The sequence below is a fragment of the Condylostylus longicornis genome, unplaced genomic scaffold (genome assembly GCF_029603195.1).
Source record: "Condylostylus longicornis isolate FDR11 unplaced genomic scaffold, ASM2960319v2 ptg000001l, whole genome shotgun sequence".
Classification (NCBI taxonomy): Eukaryota; Metazoa; Arthropoda; class Insecta; order Diptera; family Dolichopodidae; genus Condylostylus; species Condylostylus longicornis.
The window spans coordinates 113768-137565 of record NW_026577970.1 but is presented as its reverse complement, the minus strand read 5'-3'; the positions used below and the strand labels follow the sequence as shown (position 1 = coordinate 137565).

The following is a 23798-nucleotide window of genomic DNA, read 5'->3' as shown; positions in this document are numbered from 1 at the left end:
TATATAATAGCTTTTTTATCAATTTTCACCACTCTTTGAAGTTTATTTTGTGATAGAACTTAATATAATTTGTTGAACCAGGATTATGATAAATGACATCAATTGATATTTTTGGATTGTTATTAAGATTTTGTTAAAAAGTTTACATGCAACAACATCCTCAAAATGAAGACATAGTTTATAAGACATTGATCAAAATTTCTAACTAATCAAAAACTTCGACATAATATACATGTGTATGTACAAATGCAACACTAAAATGATTTGACTGTTCCTTCGCCAATTTTTTTGAGCTAAAAAAATTAATATATTTTTTTTTGCTAAAATGTAGTTTTCTTTGATTAAGTCATTTTCGTGCGGCTTCGAAAAAATTTAAGTTTGATTTGAAATAAAATAATAAGAATGAAAACTATATGTATATGTATGTTTTTAAGCAACATTTTTCTTTCTAATTGAATGAGGACTTTATTTATGTTAATGAATATATGACTTGACAGCAGAAAATGTTCGTTAACCTGCAACTTTCAAAAATGAAAGACATTGGTAAATTTACAGTAATACTTGGTAAAAACATTGGTAAGTTAACATTAGTAAAAGTTAAATCATGCAATTTATAGTTAGTATAAAATTTATTTATTTATTTATTTAATTTTTTTTTAATTTACATGTTGTAAATTTATTCATTTATTTACATTTTTTTTAATTTACAAAAATTTCTGTAAAATAAAAGATAAGGTAAAATACATGTACATAATCAACATAAGTTAGAAGCCTTATTTATTCAAAATATACTGAGAATATATGGTATTTTTTATTTTTTAATTAGCTTTAAGATGTTTTTTTTTTGTATTTTTTTTATGTGCTCCAAAATTTCTCACATACTGTCATATCAGAAGTAAAAGAAAATCAGCTTTGATTAGATGTGGATGTTGCGAACAGAATATATGTATTTCGGTATATTACAACAATGTGTGTTTTCAGATTTAAAGGAAAATTTTTTCTTAATTTAACAAAAAAATCTTTTGAGATAAATGCATTTCCGTAATTTTGTAAAGAACGTAACATTCTCTTTAATTTATCGAATTTCTTTGCAAGTTTTGGTGAAAGAAACTAATTAATTATTGACAATCATACTATGTACATACATATATTTGAGTTATGCGTATTCTCTTACTTTTTATTAGTTTAATAAAAACGCTTTCTCTTGCTTAAACAATTTCAGTATATTATACAACATTAACTCAACAAGATTGGATATTGGATCATAATTTTAATTTAATTGAACTTACACGTGGTGATAAAACAATGAAAATTTTATTAACATTAAGTGCCATTTTTTTTGTTGTAAACACAAGGCAAACTAGTAAGATAGAATACGGTAAACAACGAAGTTTTTTTCTGACAGGCGAAGCAATCAAAGAACGTTCAAGATTTCACAACAATAAAATTCATACTGATTACTATAATCATGGATACAAAGCATTCGAATCTTATCCAGACAATGGATTATTCAGGGAACAGTTGCAATTTATTCCTGAAAGTACATCACAAATTTTATTTCCAACTCCATTACATAATTTTATTCACCCCGGAGGAATCTCCACTTATTCTGCAAACTATCCACAATTTTACCTACCCAAACAGGTATATGCAAAATATGATGAAGAAGTCAATCAGCAAATACCATTGAACTTAAATAATCCTCTTGTTATATCAATAGCTAGACCTGTTCAAATATTTTCTACTTTACAAGCGCCATTAAGAGGGCAAGTTCATTTTAATTCTCAGACAACTGTTCCAGTTCCACTGTCGTCTGCATTTCCTCTAGAGCAAATTGGAAAAACTTTGACGCAAATTCCTATTGCACCGGGAAACTCGGATGCATCTCTACCTTTTTTACTTCCAAGCAGGTTGATTGTGTCACTTCAAGTTCCATATATTATTAGACCAAACCCGCAGATACAATCAAAAATTAATACAATTCGGGACTCATTAATTACACCAAGAATAAATTATACACTTGTTGCTGTGGCACCTCCTATTTTATCCAGAGAAACAGCGCAAAATTCACTCTCTCTACCAACAATTGCAACAAATGCCAACATATTTTGGAGACCGTCAAACAATTCTTTTTTTCCAGCCGTAACTTTTAACAAACCATCAATTACCTTACAGCCACCATTCAACAAATCAACAGACTTGAATGAATTTGGGATAATAACCGATTACAACAACGAAGGTAAAATTTTAATATTTTGAAAATTGATTCCTCTGTTTTGCCGTAAAAATTTAATTTGTAACGCACCTTAACGACCAAAAGTTTATTGAAAACATTGAGTATCATATTTGTTATGTGAAAACTAAAACTATTACAAGACTATTAAAACTATTCTATTCAAAAATTTTTTATAAAACGTTCCGTGTTCAGGTTGCGCTTTCTATGTAAATCTTGCGAATGTCGCAAATTTCCGATAATAGCGAAAGAAAAGCAGTATTAATAAAATTAAATCGCAAGAAAGCATTTCTATTGTTGAATTACGAAATTGATAATATTATATCAATGATAAACTATGATAAACTAGTTGTCTTAAAAGGGTAATCATAAATATTAAAAACTTATTTTGAAATATTTCGAATTGTGATAATTACTCGAATATTTAGTGTTGTGCTAATGCTATTAGAAATTAAGTGTTGTGTGGTAATCACATAAACTTCAGATATATATGTGACCTATAACTGGATACACAACTGTAAACTTTCATGAAACTGATTTTATAATTGTATTGAATCAGTGCAGCTACTTCATTAAAATTTTCGGAAAAATGTAAAATGTAATTGGACACACCCTTACCTAATTCGATATTAATAACTACATTAGTCTTTTATATTATTTAACATAATGGTTATTTAACATAATGGGTTCGGGTATCATACCCATTGTCCAAATTAGTCCAATTACAAGAGCAGTCCCTGGGAGAAAAAAACTTGTAAAAGTTTGGTGTCGATTGAATTATTCGTTTTTGAGTTATCGGATGGACGAACATGCTTAAATCAACGCAGAATTTTACGCTGAACAAAAATACAAATCTATACCGCAGCAGACTCCTTCAAGTTATTACAAATTCCATACCAAAATTAATACACCCTTCAAAGAAGGCTGAACTACAAAACTTCTACATTCTTGAATATAGAAAGATGAAATTTAATAGATCTTTACTAGAAAATTATTTCCGTAGAAGAAAATTTTTACCTATCTCCCCCCTCTAGAAAGTATTCCCCCCAAAACTCTAAAAATGTCATTTTTTGACTATTTATTGCAGTGAAACCATAAGCACTTTTCAAATTTTGCAGGAAGGCAGTGGCTTGCTTTCCCTATCGCCGCATACTATAGTCAAACTTTAAAAAAACAGAATTGTCGTTCAAATATACGGTTATATAAAATTCGTTTTTTCCAAATTTTTGATGTCATTTCTCTTCTAGATCCTAGGTTGTAGGAGCCTCAAATTTTAGCAGCTTTTAGAAACTAATAAATAATTCATTTCGTTAGAAAAAACATTTTTTCCATCTTCACCCCCTCTTAAGTTATTACCTCTCGAAATTTGTAAAATTTTAATTTTTGAAAGCTAAAGGTAAATTCCATGACATTAAAAAATATAACTATTTTTCTTAACTCACACAATTAATCCATAAAATCGAACATTATGTTAACCTCTCTTTAAATTAGCTTTTGATTTATTTCAAAGACTGCATAAATCGTTCATTCTAATCCTAGAAATAATTTCGCATTTGAATGAAAATAATTTTAACAATATGGTAGGTATACATATACTGTATTTAAAAACAGTATTTTCACTTGTTGAAAGCAAAAGTGCTACAATACAAACCATTGGTTTGATCCAACTTTATTAAAAATTATAAACATATTACGTGAATTTTAATACTCATTTTTTTTATCTTTTCGTTTTAATAATATGGATACACCATTCTTGCTACCTTGTGCTGGAATTAACTACTGAAAAGGTTTTTTGCGTCTTACGCAAAATTAATTACGAAAAAAATGGTTTTGTGCGCGTCTAAAAATACATTATAAAAAAACAGGAAGACATCTACTGTGCGCAGTCTTTCTCTCTTCCAAAAATTCGCATGTGTATAAAAATTAAAATAAGACGACATACCGTTTAACTCTTTTAACTGAGGGAGTTTTTTGTATACAAATATTTGTGAGTGAATCTTAATATTAAATTTTTGAAAAAATAAAACTAATTGTGAAGAAATTTGGCAGTGGTGTGTCCGATTATGGCGCAGATATTATATTCTTGAAATTTTTGTGAAATGGCTTGACAGATTCAGCTATCAGAAAACAAATTTTAAATATACTACTCCAAAACAAATTTTATATATTCGGAAAAATAATGAGGTTAAATTCATAAGGCTTCATAAGGCACACATATCCTTTGAGTTCTTTTAGCATGATTTGACAGATTTGGGTAGCTTACATATAATTCCAAAAAATAATTTTAAATAATCGGAAAAATAATAAAATTAAATTCATGAAACTTGGCAGTTTAGAAATTTTTATGGAATGGTTTAAACGATTTTCATGAAAAAACGAGTTTTCGTACTCAAATTGTCAGAGCGCAGGGTGTAATTGTAAGCGTTTTTATACGATTATGAACGTATGTTCGAAATGACACATATACACCACAATTAGAATTGAGGTGTATACGGGCGTGTAGATGATTTAAAAAAAAGCAGATTTAAGAAAAAATTATTTTTTTAAGAAATTATTTTGGTTGAAGTTTCACTTTTATATTGAAATTTTTATTTAACAATAGTTACATCTTTAAATTCAAAATTAACAATACCTAACAATTTAACAATACCTAAATATTTATTTTATCTTTTATTTTATTTTTAATTTAATGTATTTATTAATATGTGTCTGAGGTGTCTTTAGTTTGCTTTAAAATATTCACGAATTTCTTATCAATATAAAGAACTCTTGAAAATTGTATAAATTATAATCGATTCAGCTTTCCAGTGCTCTTTCAATAAAATATTCGTCAAATGAATACTTAAAAGCTATAACTCTTTATTAATCTTTATACTTTATAGAATATTACCAAGCCAGGATTTATCACCCTTTGTGATATTTTTACCTATGATCCTACGTACATATGATCAACAACGAAGACCCCATGAGTTGAACATAATTATGGGAGATTTCAACGCGAAAGTTGGTGAAAAAAAGTAGAAAATGTTTGCGGTAATTTCGGACTGGGTGTGAGAAATTGCAGAGGTGATAGACTTGTTCAATATTGTCAGGAACAAAACTTAAGAATAATGAACACATACTGCAAATTACCACCACGCAGATTATACACCTGGAAATCTCCTCAAGACTCAATTAGCCACATTGTACGTAATCAAATTGATTTCATATTAATTAACAATAGATTTTGCACATCAGTTAAAGGAGCTAGAACTTATCCTGGAGCAGATGTACCGACGGATCATAATTTATTACTAGCTGAAATTAAATCTAAACTCGTTGCGAAACCCAAGGTTCCACAACAGGTGAGGTTAAATCTAGATAGGTTGAAAAACGAAAATATCAGAGCTAGAGCTGCTGCAAAGATAAATGATCAATTACGGAACATAGAAACAGAAAATGATACGCAATCTATATGGAATCAAACGAAAATGGTGCTGAACAATGTTGGCCAAAAAATATACCAAAACGAAATTGGATGACAGAAGAGATTTTGATGTTAATGGAACAACGAAGATCGCACAGAAATAAAGATACAAACGAATATAATTAACAGAATTATTCGTATCAAAATCAGGCAGGCTAAGATCACATGGTTACAGCAAGAATGTGGAGAAATAGAAAGATTGCAGCACCAAAATAATGCGTTCAACATGTACAAAAAACTAAAAGAAACAGCGGGGATCTATAAGAAAAAACAAGTAGCTGTACTAGTAAATGATGAGGGACGTATCATGATCACGCCAGATGAAAGAAGAAAAACCTGGGAAGAATATATTCAAGAGCTGTTTTCTGATGCTAGTCGAGCGGAAGTCGTAGAAAATAACTCATCAATTCAACTTTCGGGCGCCCACCTATTACTAAGGATGAAATACGTCAAGCCATCAACTCATCTAAAAATAATAAAGCTATGGGTCCAGATGAAGTACCCGCCGAACTATTGAAGCTAATTAATGACAACAACATCAAAATATTGGAGAAAATATTCAACAACATTTACAACACCGCAATTTTTCCAGAAGACTGGCTCAAATCTACTTTTATTGCTCTACCGAAGAAAAATAATGCTCGTAAATGTAAAGATCACAGACTTATTAGTCTTATGAGTCATACTTTGAAGGTCTTTCTCAGAATTATCCATAATCAACTATACAGGAAATGCGAAGAAGCAATGGGACGATCCCAATTTGGATTTAAATCAGCATTAGGCACACGTGAAGCTCTATTTGCGATCCAGGTACTCGTACAGAATTGCAAAGATGTACAAAAAGATGTATTTCTAGGATTTATCGACTATGAAAAGGCTTTCGATAGAGTTCAGCACAACAAACTAATAGAGATTCTCGAAAACATGGGTTTAGATGGCAAAGATATACAGTGCATTAGAAATATATATTGGCAACAAACTGCAAAAGTAAAATATGGAGATATAACCACAACGGATCTTCACATTCACAGGGGAGTTCGCCAAGGATGCATTCTATCACCACTGCTATTTAATATCTATTCAGAAAAAATATTTCAAGAATCAATAGCTGAAGAAAATAGAGGAATAAAAGTCAACGGCACATTTATTAACAATATTCGATACACCGACGATACCACCATAATTGCAGACAGTATCGAAGATTTACAACACCTAATGAACAAGGTAAATCACCACAGCAAAAAATTTGGTTTAAACATGAACAACAAAAGAACCAAATACATGATTGTAACTAAACACAACATACCATATACGAACGCTTCCATCTACATCGACAATGAACCCATAGAACGTGTAAACAACTTCATATATCTCGGATCGATGTTACACGAAGGCTGGGATTCTGAAAAAGAAATAAAACGTCGTATAGAAATGGCGAGGGGCGCCTTTTTGCATTATCAAAAAGTATTGACCAACCGAAGTGTTAACATCGAACTGAGATTGCGTTTTATGAGATGCTACATATGGTCAGTTCTCATGTACGGTGCTAAAACATGGACTCTGAAAGTTTCAAGCATGAACAAAATTGAAGCATTTGAAATGTGGGTTTACAGGCGCATGCTAAAAATATCGTGGACAGAAAGAGTCTCAAATTCTGAAGTATTGAACAGACTAAGGAAACAAAGAGAACTACTGCTGACAATCAAAAAACAAAAAGCCGCATATTTTGGTCATGTAATTAAAGGCCAGAAATACGAACTTCTCAATTAATTATCCAAGGAAGAATTGAAGGCAAACGAGGAGTGGGAAGAAAGCAAATGTCCTGGTTACGAAATATTGGAAACTGGACAAATATAAGAACAATTGGAAATTTAGTTCATATAGCATCAAATCGTGAGGAGTACGCTAATATTGTTGCCAGCATTCGCTAACTCGTCAAAGGTACGCGCTTACATCCAGCAATGGATATGCAGCAGAAGAAGAAGTGATATTTTTCGAAAGCAGGATATCGTTTTATAATATATCTTGTGATGTTTTTCCTCCACTTTCTATTAATTACTATGAATTATTCAATTCATAACAGCAGTTATACAATAATATTAATATCATATAAAAAAGTTATATTCTTATAGTCTGCCAAACACTGAATATAGCTTCTGATATTTCAATTGACATCTACTGGTACGCATACCAGAAGGTACAATTAACAATTTTGGTCTTGTTTTATGAGAAAAAAAAATTAAAGATTATCGTTGTTTTGGTAGTTTTTGCGTGTTAAAAAACAACCTACGATTGTTAATGTGAAATTACTATTTTTGAAATTTGTTTGATAAGATTTAAAGAAAAAAACATTTGCAATTATCAGCAGTTCATTGTGTATCCTGCATTTTTTTTGTTGTTATTTAAGTTTTTCTTTCATTGATGGAACTTATTACTATTTAAACTGCCATATTATTTACCAACTTTTTCTTATTATTTTCCACAGTTTATTGTAAAGATTTTTCAATCTCAAATGAAATGCTTATATATGACGGGGATAAAGCTGGATCAAGCCAGTCTAAGTCATTTGGCGAAATGAAATGTTGTGGAAAATAATATCCTGGCTGGGATAAACTCGGCTGGGATATGGTACGGAATGAAAGGACGATGCTCTATTCTGAAAGAAATTTCTAGAACTAGGGAAATTTAAATCCAACGTTGCGGCCCTGCAAGAATTTACGGCCGAGCGGATTCGCTACATCAGTGATACCCGTAAGAATTTGTTATCCTATAGGCGAACTATAGGACAGACTATGATTATAGGTTGCAATGAATTAGGTTTTCTATGGGGAAACTACTATTGAAGTTGTATGGCAGCTATCACAAGCTGTCAAGAAATTTCTTCGAGTATACGTTCGTACGGGTATAAAAATATACTATAATATATACTATTGTAGGTTTCTGGATTAAAAAAAATGAAAGGATAAAGTTCTTAGATTCATACGTATTAAAGGCATATACAATAATTTTACACTTGTTCAAGCTTACGTGTTTTCATAAAATAGATAATATTAATTTTAGGAATAAGATTGAAGGTACGTATTTGCAACGGTGTTAATAAATAAGATATGTTGACAGTTTTAGGTGATATGAACGCTAGCAAATGTTAGGTCAATAGTGAGCACTTCTTGCATGGAGAGACATCGGTAAATCTTTAATAACAATTTATAATAGATAGCAAGTACTCAGTTTGTGCATAAGGATATTTACAGTTTTAGGTGATATGAACGCTAGCAAATGTTAGGTCAATAGTGAGCACTTCTTGCATGGAGAGACATCGGTAAATCTTTAATAACAATTTATAATAGATAGCAAGTACTCAGTTTGTGCATAAGGATATTTACAAAACACAAAACCTAATCACATTGCCCATATGCCAGTAAATAAAAGAATATTATCAAATATAATTCGAAACACACAAATGAATTTAGATTGGGAAAAAACAGATGTAAAAGGGGAGAATTATTTTTTTTAGAACGTGCTAAAAGAAAAAAACGAATCGCTACATCAGCTTCTTAGTACTATCCATTTCTTTCCTAAATGAATAATTTGTCTCTTTACATGCCGGTAAGCCCTGTATACAAGTTCGTACGATACTGATTTAAAATTGTCTATTTTTCTTTTGAATATTTGAGAAAGTCTATTTATAAATGTTCTATCGAGTTTGTTCTTTTCCTTTTTGAATTGTTAAATTAGTTATAGCTTTAGTATAATTACGTGATACTGGTGTGTATTCAAAGAATCGAATACTTTTCCAAGCTCCCTTATGAATTTAATGAGTCCTTTCTGAATTGAAATTTCTAATAGTATCGTAATTACCCAATCTGAAGTTCTGTAATCTAAAGAGTATTTGATTTGTTTTTAGCTACCTAAAGTTCAGTAGTTGGGAGTCAAGAGTCACTTAAATTTAATTCAAAATCATCTTCGCAATTTAAAAATTTTATAAAATTCCCTTATATAAAAATAGTCAATAAAATCCGAGATTTTGTTTGTATCTGTAGGCTAAGAAACAGGATTGCCAGTTGAATTATAGTAGCATTCTTAGTTCTTTACCCCTGGTTGAGGTGATTCTAGAAACCCCGTGCGCATGTTTGGCGTCAAAGTTACTTCTTGCTCATTTGATGACCAAACAACTTTTTGTTTACTATATAACCAGGGACTATTTTATAGACTTAGAAATTCATACAAAAAAACGTAACCATTTTAATTTTCTGCTTTTCAGATTTTTAAGTTCCGCTTTTTAGTTTTTTGGATGGGAAATTTTTACTTTTCAGTTTTTAAGAAAAATGTACTGAAAATTACAAAATATATGAAAATATTCAAGTAGGTACAAAAACCAAATGTTAAAAATTTAATTTCTGACTTGAACCAATATTCCTTTTAAAAAAACTGAAAAATAGAAATTTCCCTTAAAAAATTTAATAAACAGCGTTGTTACATATATTAGTTGTGCGTATATTTGTGTAAAATGCAAAGAAAAATACAAATATTTTCCTTCGAAATACACATCACCCCTAACTTATAATAAATATGTATACGCTATAATTCAAAAGTTTTTGTATATGTATATGTGATTGTATATGTATATATTTACTACAAGTATGTGGTGATGTGCATTTCTAGCAAAAGTATTTGTACTTGTGTTTGTATTTCTAAAAAATTTCCCTTAGAATTTTTTAAGGGAAATTTTTATTTTTCAGTTTCAAGTAAAATTGAAATGGTATGTATTATACAAAAATAAAATAAAATACTCGTAGTGTACATTTCATTTCCCGCATTTAGCTCTAAAATAAAAACAATCTAAGAGGCGATGCGAAATTTTAACATATCAATTTACCATAAACCCTCATGCGAGTCTATTAATTGCAATAAATGCATATTTATTTTGAATTTGTTAAAATCTTAAAAAATATAGTGTTGTCTTTTCTAATAACTTATAAGAAAAACTTTTTCTTTAGTTTTTAGACCACAAATTTTAAGCCTTTAATTTTTCAAAAAAAAAATTAAAAGCAATTTCGGTTAGGGTAAGTTGCGGGGCCTCCGAAAGGTTTAACTTACGCCACCTACGCCCGTTGTGATGCCGCCGGATCTCTCTATTTCCCTTTCATTAGAACCGGCCTGAGTTCCTCTGAAACCGGCAAAGGTCCCTGGCAATTATATTTGCTAAGTTCGTAGCGCGCTGAAAAAAGTAGGACCCAAAAAATGTCCGCCTGGAGCTAGCCAACGCCGGATAAAAACATAGTAGGTGGGTCACCGTCTGCTCCCCTTCCTCATCACAGCAGTAAATGCAATTTACCCGAAAGCTTTTTGTACCCTGTTTCATTTTAGGATATTGTGTATTTTAGTATTTTTCGGAATTATATATTGCCCAAAATTATAAAAGAAGAAAGGGAAAAAGTAACTTGCAGGAAAAATATTTTCTTTGTGGGAATAGTATACATATTTTTTAGTATCTAAAAGCTGTTAAAATTTGTAAAAGGAAGGAAAAAAGTAAATTGATGGAAAAATGTTTTCTTCCCACAAAATAGTATATTTTTTAGTATCTAAAAATTTCAGGCTCCTTGAAAAACGGGTTTTAGATAACTTTCTATCCTTAAGAATGTAGAAGTTTTGTAAACATACCAATGGAACGGATGAACGAAGGAAGTGAAACAAATGAGCACTTTTTTTTAAAACTGTGTTTGAAGAGTGCAAAAATGGTAAAATGGTAATCTATAAAAGGCGAAATAATCAACAAGATTAGCTGCAACATCGTCAACACTAATAAAAAAATTATTTTACATCTTTTTTAAAGTCTTCAAAATATTAAAGTTTAAATTTTTTTAATTTTTTTTTTTTTTTAAATTTTGTTTTAACAGCTTTTATGTTTATTTTGTTCCCAAAAGAAAAAAATTCGCTTTTTAATTTTCAATTTCTGAAAAATTTGATTTCAATTCACTATCTCAATCTTGTTTCTGGTATAATTAAAATTTTTGGTTAGATAATTTTAATAGATTTATGCAACATTCCTTCCTATAATGTTTTCGTTTAATTTCAATAGTTTTTGTACCTTTTGAGATATAGCCAAAAAAACTTGGAAGTTGTATGGCAAGTACCGGAGCTAGTACCACAATCATAACCAATTTTAATATTATTCTGGCATTTACCATAAGGAATCATTTCTAACAATTTGGTGAACTTAGCTCACATACTTTTTGAGTTATCATTGGGGCAGACGGACTGACAGACGGAAGGACAGACAAAGCTAAATTGGTTCTAAATTCGACTCTGATCAAAAACCTATACTTGAGTCTATAACTCAGTCCATTATTTCTTAGCGATACAAACGGTAAAGCAAATTTAGTATACCCTTCGAACATACGTTTGTTTAAAAATTTATTTTCAGCTTACTTTTTAAAACTAAATTATTCCTTTAAATGATTATTAGGGTTGAAATGAACCTAGCCGCAACTACATTACTTAAAGTTAAATAAATGAACTGGTGTAAAACAAAATGCTGAAAATTTGATTAATTATGATAACAAGAGGATGAAGTTGATAAATTATGCGCAATATTGTATATTTTATTTTATATAACAAGGTTTTATTATTCTTAAATAACCAACAAACCAGCTTATGACAGTTTGACATTTTAAAGCTGATATCTAGTTTTATTTAACGTGAAAGTATTTTTCTTAAAGCATATTAAATCATATACAATTTTTCCTAGTTTTAACATAACTGTTGATCATACACATACTTAATGTTTTTTACTATTAGTAATAAGAGGCTAATAACTTACAAATAAATTGTTTTAATTTTTCTACAGGTAAACTGGAACGGAATCAAAACACTTACGATATTTCTGGGAAAGGATATAAATATAAATAAATTTCATGATTCTTATAAGTTGGTTCTTATTTTAATTTCCATTTTATAATTTCAATTATTTTTACTTGAACAGAACACATATAAGACTCATATAAGATAAAGGTGCTATTGCCATTAGTAAAAAATGCCTTGCAAGTTGTAGAATTCTTAAACGCCTTTTGGGCGATATGTCTAATTTTATTAAACTTTTTCTAAACCTATTTCAAAAAATTTTTCGAACAAATTTTCAAAATTTGGTCAATCTTGCAAAATTAATAATTTGAGTTTTTTTATTAGCTTTTATATTTTAATAACTTTTCGAACAAGATGAGGATCAAGTTTTGTTATAAAGTTTTGTCAACTTTTTAGTGAATGAATATTTTAATAATGTGAATGTGAATTAGAGATTATAAATATTACAAATTTGTAAATTCATTCAATTTTGAAATTTATTATTTCGTTCTTTAAAAATTGAAGATGAACGAACTGAAGAAGTCAATCGTTAAATATTTTTTCGTTACTGCTGCTACTTCAAATTAAATATCAAACAATCAATTAAAAAAATTAGGTAATCGAAATTTTTTGATGAAAAGGCGTATTGTATTTTAATTTATATTCATTCTTTTTACTTCAACACTTTTATTTTATACTTTTGATCACACTAAAATGAACTTAAAATCAACACAAGTTACTTGTTTCGGCTTCCATCGAATAAAAAGAAAGCGAATTTATTACCAGTATCACATTTAAAATTTTTCCATATAAAATTGCAATGAAAAATGGAAACTTTTTTTGAAAGTACATTTTTTCGTAATCATACTAGGGGCTCCAATTTAAACTAAAGCAAGTCTAATTATTGTTTAACTTTATAAAATAATAAGATGTCAGAGCACACTCTCATTAGACAAAAAAGTTTTTGAGGATTTGATTTTAAAAACGAACACGAGAGGTGCTATTTTGTCATTTAATGAGTTTTTAGATTTTAAGTATCAAAATAGGATATGAGCTCTGTGAAATCTGCAAAAAAATTTGCGACTATGAGAACGCAATCTCTGAGCTTGTCAAGATCGTAAAATAACATGATGTTTAGTTCTGCACGCTCTGAAGTAAAAAACGATCTTTTCGAAGTCTTAAGAATTAAAGCGGACGAGGTATTAAAAAATTTGATATCAACATCGAAAAAGAATATAAATTATCCATAGTCATTCAATTTTTTTAAGGAGACTTATAAACATAGAGGCAATACAGTGGAAATGACAGAAAATAGCTGAGCTTACATAACGACTTTTGCATCAATGATTCATATACGAAAGCGATTCTTTTACTAACATTTGAAAAATGTAAATAAAAATTGTTTTGAGGCTAAATTTATTTTGTACACACATAAGATATACATATTCGCATTTTGGAAATTAATAAATAAGAAAAAAAAGAGCTTATCTTAAAAAGAAAGAAAAAATAAAGTATTAAAATAAGCGAAAAAAAACAAATATTTAAATCAAGTACCAACGAATCAACGAAAAAATGTAAACGAAATTATTTGCAATAAGGTAAGTCAAAAGATTTTTTTACGTATTAAAATATTAACTCTGGATATGAGGTACAACGTATGTACATATGTATATGTATATTCAGTTAATATTTGAAAATGTATATGTATATTCATTTTATATGAGCAGAAACAATTGTCTTGATCAACAAGTACTGAAGGACCCTTTTTAGCACTTTTCCAAAAAACTTTTGAAAAAAAGTGCTTATTAATTTTGCTCTGTCCGTCCGTCTATACGACGGACGTTAATTTGTAACGGAATTTTTGATACCGTTTTCCTTCTACACTGTACGTTGTTGGAGCCTGAAATTTAACCCAATATTAGAGCTATTAGACACTAATAAGTGGTTCATTTCGTTAGGAGAAAATTTATTTTTTTAACCCAACTTTATTTTTTTGAACACATTGTATTATGTTATTTTACATTTGAAAACTTAAAAATCTTGATGCATTGTACATTTTATTTCCTTGCTTACTTTAATAAGAAAAGTTTTTATTCAGTTTATTTTCATTTAAAAATTTCTGCTTAGAATTAAAATAGTATATAAAAAACAATAGTTTTGAAAAAATTTTGGATACACAATTTGTCAAATAAAATTTGTCAAAAAAAAAATCCTTACGGATTCGGGTTCGCATTGTTCTGCTTCATTTTTATCATAGTGATAATAGCGCACAATAATATAAACTAACTGCCTGTGAAATTGTGATAAAATGTATTTAAGCTTTAACTTTTTACTCATCGCAAATTTCCAGTTTTTCAAAAAAGTAAAAGCCAGTATTTCAAATAAATGAAATAAAACATTTTACTTGAAACATATTGCATTTTCTAATTTAATTAAATTCCTAAAAATCTTTTTTAATTTAAACAAATCCTTTAAACGAAAACATTTTTAGTTGCATAAAATTTAAAGGCCTCATGATTTTTGGTTTTCCAGATAATTCTGATCTATTAAGTTGGGTCAAACCAATGGTTTGTATTGTAGCACTTTTCTCTTCAACAAGTGAAAATACTGCTTTTAACAGTTTTTGCGTACTTATAACATTATTAAAATTATTTTATTATAGAATTATTTAGATTTCCATATATTTAGGATGAACGAGATATGTCGTCTTTGAAATAAAGCATAAATTAATTAAAAGAGGGGTTAACATAATGCTCGATTTTAAGAATTAATTGCGTGAGTTAAGAAAAATTATTATACTTTTTAATGTCATGGAATTTATCGTTAGCTTTCGGCGTTTATAGAAACCTGGGAAAGCTCGCATTTTTCGAAAGGTGCAAAAAATTAAAATTTTACAAATTTCGAGAGCAAAAAAAATTTAAAAAAGAATATATCAATATTTAAAAGCTTCTTAAGTTTCAGGCTCCCAAAACGTTCGGTTTAGAAGAAAAGCAATATCATAAGTTCAAAAAAATGGCTTAAGATAACGTTTAATTTTAGAAGCCATCTTGTCTTTTTAACGTTTAGTTTTACTATTCGCGGTAGAAAAAGCCCCACACTACTTTCCTGCTTTAACAAAATTTGAAAAATGTTTATGGTTTTTTTAAAATAAGTATCAAAAAATGGTATTTTTAGGTCTTCGAGTAGCTATAACTTTTAGTTGGAGGGAATAGGTAAATATTTTCTTCTACGGAAATAAGTTTCTAATAAAGATCTATGTACGTAGGAAATTTCAGCTTTCTATCTGCAAGGGTGTAGAAGCTTTGTAAACAGACACACGGACAGAGTGAAACCAATAAGCACTTCTTTCGAAATTTTTTTGGAAAAGTGCTAAAAAGGGAGATGCCTCAAAATTGAATAATTATAGACCAATTTCTCTCTTTGCTTTATTAAAATGCTTTATTAAAATTTTGTGAGGAAATAAATAGTAGTTCGAATGCTTCCGAATGCCCAGTGTACCAATGCAAGATTGTACCAATTAGAGATATTTATTGTTCTTAAATCTGCTTTCAATCCATCTTTTTCTCGGTCTACCAGGTCTTCTATATCCTTCCGGAACTTTTTAATAAACTTTTTTTACCAGCCACCTAATTCTTTGTGCTTTTATGAGCCTGACTACATTTCGTTTTTGTATTAAATTTTCGATCTCGTGATTATACCTAATACGGTACAATCCATTGTCAGTTCCAATAGGTCCATATATTCCTCTTAATATTTTTATCTTTAAAAGATGCAATTGCATGGATATCTGTAGTTTTTGGTGTCCAATTTTCACAGCCATATGTTAGTACAGGTCTTATTAATGTTTTGTAAATTTGAAATTACTGGTTCCTCGATAATAATTTTGAGTGTAATAACTTTTTGTGGGCGAAGTATGCTTTATTTGCAGTTTGAATTCGTTCTTGTATCGTAGTCGATGTATCTTTATTAGAACTTAATATCACACCCAATTAAGGAAACTCTCTAACTACTTCAAATTGATAATTAATTATATTGAAGCCTTGTGGTATTCGTAACGTGTTGTTTGGGCGAACTATGTACTTTGATTTATTAACATTAATATTTAGCCCCACTGCTTTAGATAATTTTTGAAGTTTTTCGTATGTTTCTTTCAAGTTTTATGTATGTTTCTTTTTGGGGGACAAAGGTTGGCATGGATCCTAGTCGGTTTTACATTTTCCTAACACGTGAAGCTGAAAATGCTAGGCAATGCCCTCTGAAAGCATCAGCTCTGCCAACAAATCCGACTGTCACCTCCTAGGAGGTAGGTAACATAGTTATCTGCCGGGTGTCTCCTGGGCAACTTACTTAGCAAGTCTGACGAGAGGAAGCGCGCGGGCGGTAAATCCAGATCCGTATGACCTAGAATAAGCGGTCTGCGTCTGCGTCTGATCCCTGAGGGACGGCAGTTTTTGAATCCTGGAAGTAGGTATAAGATGTAAACATTAATCATTTGTGTAATGGAGAAAACAAAGGATTTAGTACCTTAGATGGTAATCCAACTACGTTGGAGAATCTACCCTCTTCGGAGGTCGGCTCTACGGGTCCTGGGGAGAGCCATTTATGCACCATAAGCAAAGCTGGTGAAGTCAATCTTAGACGCCTACTCAACAGATGACGAAGAACTCACCAGAGAAACAGATTGGATCCTAAAGCAAAAGAGGTCCAGTAAAAAAGAAGAGCGCAATCACCCCGGAAGTGGTCCAGGTGACGATCAACGCTGAGAAAGCGGATATTCCTAACTCTAAAAGTCGAGGCGATATCACGAAAAACTCTAGGCCTCCATTAGTCATAAGTAATGTGGTTGACTATAATAAAATAGAGTAAATATTAAAAAATAAGGACATTAATTATAAGGTTAAAATGATGAATAACAATCAATTTAAGCTTATTGTAAATTCCAAAATGGATTACAGGAATCTTATCAGGGGTGTGAATGGATCTGAACTAGAATGGCATACGAAAACAAGCGGACCAGACCAATAAAAGTCATGGTAAGAAATCTTTACCCCAGTTGTAAACCGGAAGATATAAAGAAGACTTAAGCTCTAGGGATTACAAGATCTTAGATGTAACCAATAAAATTAAAAAAATAAAAGAAAATGGGAAAAACATTATGGTGCCTCTACTGCTGTTTATGTTAACATTCTCAAATGACAAGGAGATGAAAAAAATTTATGAAATCGATCACGTAAACAGGATGAAAGTTAGGATAGACACACTTCGAAAAGACAGGACCACTCCGCAGTGTAAAAGTTGTCAAAGGTATGGGCATACACAAAAATTTTGCCAGAGAGTACCAAATTGTGTTAAATGTGGAGGCAGGCACAGAATGTAGTAAGCCAAAGAGTACTGGAACAAACCAGGAAAGTGTTCCAATCGCTTGGAGGCCCACACAGCGAACTATATGGGATACCTTGTAGCTAAGGAACTGCAAAAACATAGAAATAATAACAGCAACAACAACTTGAAGAAGAATTCTGACCGGCCACCGAGGCCATTCACCTCGAAAGGATGTAACATACAAGGGCGTTCTCGAAACGAAAACTGATGGTGGTGGCACGAGCAAAAAAGCAAGGGCCAGTGACGTGAATGTTCTGTATAAAATGCAAAATATGATGCAGAACATGCTAGATATGTTGAACAAAAACTCTCAGAGATTGAGCATTTTAAAGAGCGAAGGCAAAAAATCGAATACCAAAAGACCTGATAAATGATGGCACGAGGTAATTTTAAACTAGCAACATAGAATTGCAATGATATTACAAATAAAAAGGACATGCTTGAAGTTTTTCTACATACACAGAATATAGACGTGTGCCTCGTAACTGAAACACATGTGACCTTAAGAAGAAGGATTCAGTTTCCAGGTTATAGAATTTACAACTCGAACCACCCTGGAAATATAGCGAAAGGCGGAACGGCGATAATAATAAAATAAAATATAGTGCATCGCGAGCTGTACCAGATGCAAACCGATAGAATTCAAATAACGCCGATTCATATCACTTCGACTAAGCAAAAATTTAGAGTGCCTCCATTGTATTGTCACCCCGTTCAAAACGTTCTGACCGATCTAGGCGATAGATTTATATTGGGGGTGACTTTAACGCAAAGCATACTGATTGGGGTTCCAGGCATACTTCAACTAGAAGAAGAGAACTTACGACAGCAATTGGCGGCGCGGAATGCCTTTTTCACTCTACTGCGAAGCCAACGTATTGGCCAACCGATGTTAATAAGTGTCCAGATTTAAAAGATTTCTTCATAATAAAACGGATTGCGAAACATTTCATCGAAGTACATGATAACTATGATCTTAACTCCGATCATTCGGTGGTTATTCTTGAACTTAAGGAAAATATTCTAATGAAAATAGCAAAATATGCGCTGACAAATGGAACTACAGATTAGTCAAGATGTCGCTTAGAGATTGAACGCCAAATAGATCTAAGGAAAAAAATAAGAACGACCCAGCACATAGATGAAGAGCCCGAAAACTTTACTAAAATTATTCAAAATGCGGCTTGGAGTAACTAGCAAAAGTAAGACAAAGCAGGCGGGCGAGAAAGAGGTGGCAGCAAACGCGTGATTCTACTGATATTGTAGTTTTATCAGCGTGATAAGACGCTGTATTAGAAAATACAAGGAGAGTTCAGTTGCCAATTATGTTCAAAATTTGACGGCGTGTGAGAAAACCAATTACTCACAGTGGAGGGCAATAAAGAAAATGAAGCAACCTATGAAACATCTCGCTCCTGGCAAATGCGTTTGCGGATAATTTGGTCGATATATTCAGTCCGCATGACAATCACAGCGTGTATGAAAATGAGGAGTCAGCTTTTGTTGAGGATAGCGTGACTATTCCAATTGTCAAGGAAAGAGATGTTATAGAAGAAATCCGGACTCTTATACCTAAAAAGACCCCGGGATTTGACCTAATAACGGTCGATATTTTGAAAGAATTACCCAAAAGGGGTATAACGATGCTTACCCGCCTAATAAATGTATGTATACGGTTTAATTACGTGCGTGACATTTGGAATGTTGCAAAGATAATCATGCTGCACAAACCTGACAAACCTATAGACAGAGCGACCTTTTATAGACCAATCTCATTGTTACCGATGATTTCCAAACTGCTGGAGAAACTTTTATTGAGAAGACTTCAGCCTATAATTGAAAGTAAAAGGTTAATCCCGAATCATCAATTCGGTTTTCGCCGGAAGCACTCAACCATAGATCAGATTCATAGAATAACTGACCTAATAGAAAACTCACTGGAAAAAAAAAAACAATATATTCCATCATATTTTTGGACGTAGCCCAGGCCTTCGATAAGGTTGGCATTGTGGACTAATAAAAATACTTAGGCACTTACTACCAAGGCAGTATGTTGACTTGCTCGAATCTTACCTGACAAATAGGGTTTTTCGAATTAAACAGGAAGCTTAGGGATATCAGATAGGCTGTACCACAGGGGAGTATATTGGACCCGATATTATACTTGCTGTACACGTGTGATACTCCTGAATCGGAAGGAGTGACAACAGCTATATTTGCTGATAATACAGCAGTTATCGTAATAGGACGAAATGAGAATGAATCTACACAAAAATTACAAAAGGCCAGTGACGAGATCTCAAAACGGATTAGAAATTGGAATATAAAACTTAACGAGGTGAAATCAGCACACGTGAATTTGGGAAACGCGGCGAAGTATTTGGGAATGACGTTGGACGCAAAGGTCAGATGGAAGGACCACATAAAGAAAAAGAGATCTCAACTAGAGGAGAAATACAGAAAGTTTGAATGGCTTTTGGGATGGAGTTCTAAGTTGACAATATACAATAAAGTTTTGATATATAATCAAATATTTAAGCCTGTCTGGGCTTACGGTATTCAGTTATGGGGCTGCGCTGCGCAGACTCATATTCAATCTATTCAAAGATTTCAAAATAGGGTATTACGGGACGTTGGCAAGCCCCTTGGTATGTCCGTAATGCCGATATACACAGGGATCTCACGATCCTAAGTGTCACAGACGAAATTAAAAGCAAGCAGCCAACCATAAAATGCGTTTATCCAATCATGTCAATATCGAGGCGGCTCGATTGGTTGACGATCAAAACTTTGTAAGGAGACTTAAACGTACGAGATATCTCGAGTTAGTTTAATGCTTTTTATGTGAAACAATGAGTACTTAGTAAGCTATTGTGCCAGATCAAAAGCTTGTGAATAATCAAAAAGGTTGGAGCAAAATTAATGGTTAGTGGTTTCCGAGTAGTTTTATAATTTATTTTAAGGAGGGTGTTTTTTAGTGGATTAAAGTTCCACACTACTGCTTTTCGTCTGGCAGTGTCTTAACCAAAATAAATGTTTCTTTCAAATCGTTTATATTTCTTGATAATAAACAATGTCTTCAGCATAGGCACACAACTGTGTGCTTTTATTAAATATGGTGCCCTCTGGATCTACATCTTAAATGGTACTGTTGAGTACTAGATTGAAGATCAAGAGCGACAATGAATCATCCTGCTTCACCCCAGAGTAAATTTCAAATTTTTTTGATGATTCGCCTTGAACAAGCACTGTGGCATTCGTATTTCTTAGTATCATAATTGCCAGCTTAATTAATCTTTCGGGGATACCATTAATTTTTAGGATTTGTTCTATTTTTGATCTGTTTATGCTGTCAAATGCTTCTTCGAAATCTATAAATAGACAGTGAATATCAATTGAATATTTGAAAAAATTTTCGAAGATTTGACACAAAACCAAAGTTTGGTTGGTTGTAAATCGATTCTTGCTAAATCCACATTGATAATCGCCTACTATCTCTGCTGCAAACACTTTAATTTTTCATATAACGCATTTGTGAATATGAAAATAAACATCATGAACAGTATTTAATAGCGATATACTCCGATAGTTATTATATACTATTTTATCGCCCTTTTTGTGTACTGGGATTATCACGTTCGTTAGCCATTCCTCTAGTATATTTTCTTCTTACCATATTTGACACACTAGATTTTGTACTTTGGTAAGAATTTCTATACCGCCATATTTCAGAAGCTCTGTAGTTACGTTGCCTTCACCACCACGTTTGTTGTTCTTGTAAGCATGTTTATGGCCATCGTTATGTCATCAGTCGTGGGCAGATCTATTTTATTTTCCACAGTATAGTACGTTTCATTTTCGTATTATCATTGTGCAGGAATTCGTTAAAGTGCTCTACCTATCTTCCATGATCTTTGCCTTGTATTTGATTGTGTTATCATTTTTATCCTTGCATAAGTTTATTCACGCCTGAAAAGTTTATTACTGTGACTTAAATAATTTTAGGGCTCATTAGAAATAAAACTAAATAATTTTTTAGATTTTTCTTAGTTATAAATTAAATTTATGTTGCTTAGTATTAGAAATGCATTGTTAGAAGGAATATCATTCTCTAAGTTGTTTACGGTTAAAATTGACAGAATTTGATGCCCATAATGGGCAAATATAAGCTTGTAATTGTGGTTTGGACTGTGTTAGTAAATATTTTAATATAGAATTGGTTGCTAATTTTGACTGTTCAGATCTAATTATTGGTGGGTCTTAAATTGTTGGTGGCATCACGTTAACTGATTGGAATCGCAGATGGAACATATTTTAAGGCAATTGGATCATCTAGCCCAGTATTAGTTGCAGCGTTTATTGAGGTTGCGGTTAGAATTTGAGCAGAGCGAATTGTCTAACATCTAGTTTCCTCTATTTAGGAATCTAAATCGTGTTCCCTTGAGGCAGTTACATATTTATAAAGTCCTAAAGTTCTTTTTTTAAAAGGGATATAGCGCTTGAAGAGTACATGAATCTCATAATCTTCGTGGTAATACTAGGAACTTCATAGTGTTTTTTTCCTTTTTCACTACTAGGAGCAGCATAAAATAAATAAAATTAGATCAAAAATCAATAAAAAAATTAGGTAATTAATCTTAAAAGTCGTATTATGTTCTAATTTTCATTGGTTTTATTTCAATACTTTTATTTTATACTTTTAACAACACTAAAAAGAACTTAAGATCAAAACAAGTTACCTTCCGGCTTCCATCGAATAGAAAGAACGTGAGTGTATCACTAGTATCACATTTAAAATTTTTCCATATAAAATTGTAATGAAAAATGGAAACCTTTTTTGGAAGTAAATTTTTTCTTAATCACACTAGGGGCTCCAATCTGAATTAAAGTAAACCTACTTATTCTTTACCTTTATCAAATGCCAAAATGTCAGAGCACACTCTCATTAGATGCAAAAGTTTTTTAAAAATGAACACGATAGATCTTATTTTGTTATTTAATAATATTTTAAATTTTAAGTATCAAAAAAGCACATGAGCTTTGTGAAATATGAAAAACAGTTTGCAATCATGCGAAGGCGATATTCGAGCTTGTCAAGATCTTAAAATAAATAAAAGTATTTGTTATAAATTCTTTCATTATGAATGTGATACGACCTGACAGGACATGTCATCTGCCACTGATCGGGGCATTGATCACTAGCTACCTCAGTGTGCGCGCTACTTCTGTATCCCAGTGCTTCAGCCTGGGTGGGTTTATTAGAAGTAGTGGACTACCACCAATGGCAACCAATCATAACCTGAACAAAATTAAGCACATGTATATGTTAAAACAAGAAAAAAATCTGGCGGATGCAAGAAAAAAACGAAAGTTGAATCTAGAAGTACCCTGGTGAACCAGAACATGGACCAATGAAATTGGCTGCACCTGTGAACACTGTACATTCCTATGCCAGCATGGTGACGAATCACCACTGCCCCGAGCTTTGCCCTTTCATGAGTCTCAGTGGTATTGAGACTCCCAAACTGTTATCTAACATTCTAAATGAAGCACTGCTCTGAAACTAAATTGCGCATACTACAATTGTGAAAAAAAAAATATTTGGGTGCACATATTTTTGAGGTTTTAATTAATAAACTGCAATTGGAAAAGAAGTGCTACCTGGTATATAATTACATAAATTTCAATTCCTTCTTTTTTTTTTCTCTTTTTCCTAAATTCATAAAATTTTATATAATTTGATTCAAACTATCACTTCAATTAACAAAATAAGCCAGTGGACTAGACAGAACTATTGGAAGGTGAAGTTAAATGAAAAAAATGGTCTGTAGGCCCAGTTTGATCTGTTCAGAATTTAGGTGATTTTTTAGGGAAGGA

At 31.5% G+C, this 23798-nt stretch overlaps 1 protein-coding gene across 1 annotated transcript; it reads left to right on the top strand.

Annotated features, from left to right (window-relative positions):
* The first annotated feature begins 503 nt into the window (after nt 1-503).
* LOC129618687 (uncharacterized) lies at nt 504-12608 on the top strand. The gene is made up of 3 exons (XM_055533593.1): nt 504-576; nt 1223-2239; nt 12547-12608. Exons 1-3 carry the CDS (start codon nt 504-506, stop codon nt 12606-12608), a joined length of 1152 nt encoding a protein of 383 aa, XP_055389568.1.
* Nucleotides 12609-23798: the final 11190 nt, after the last annotated feature.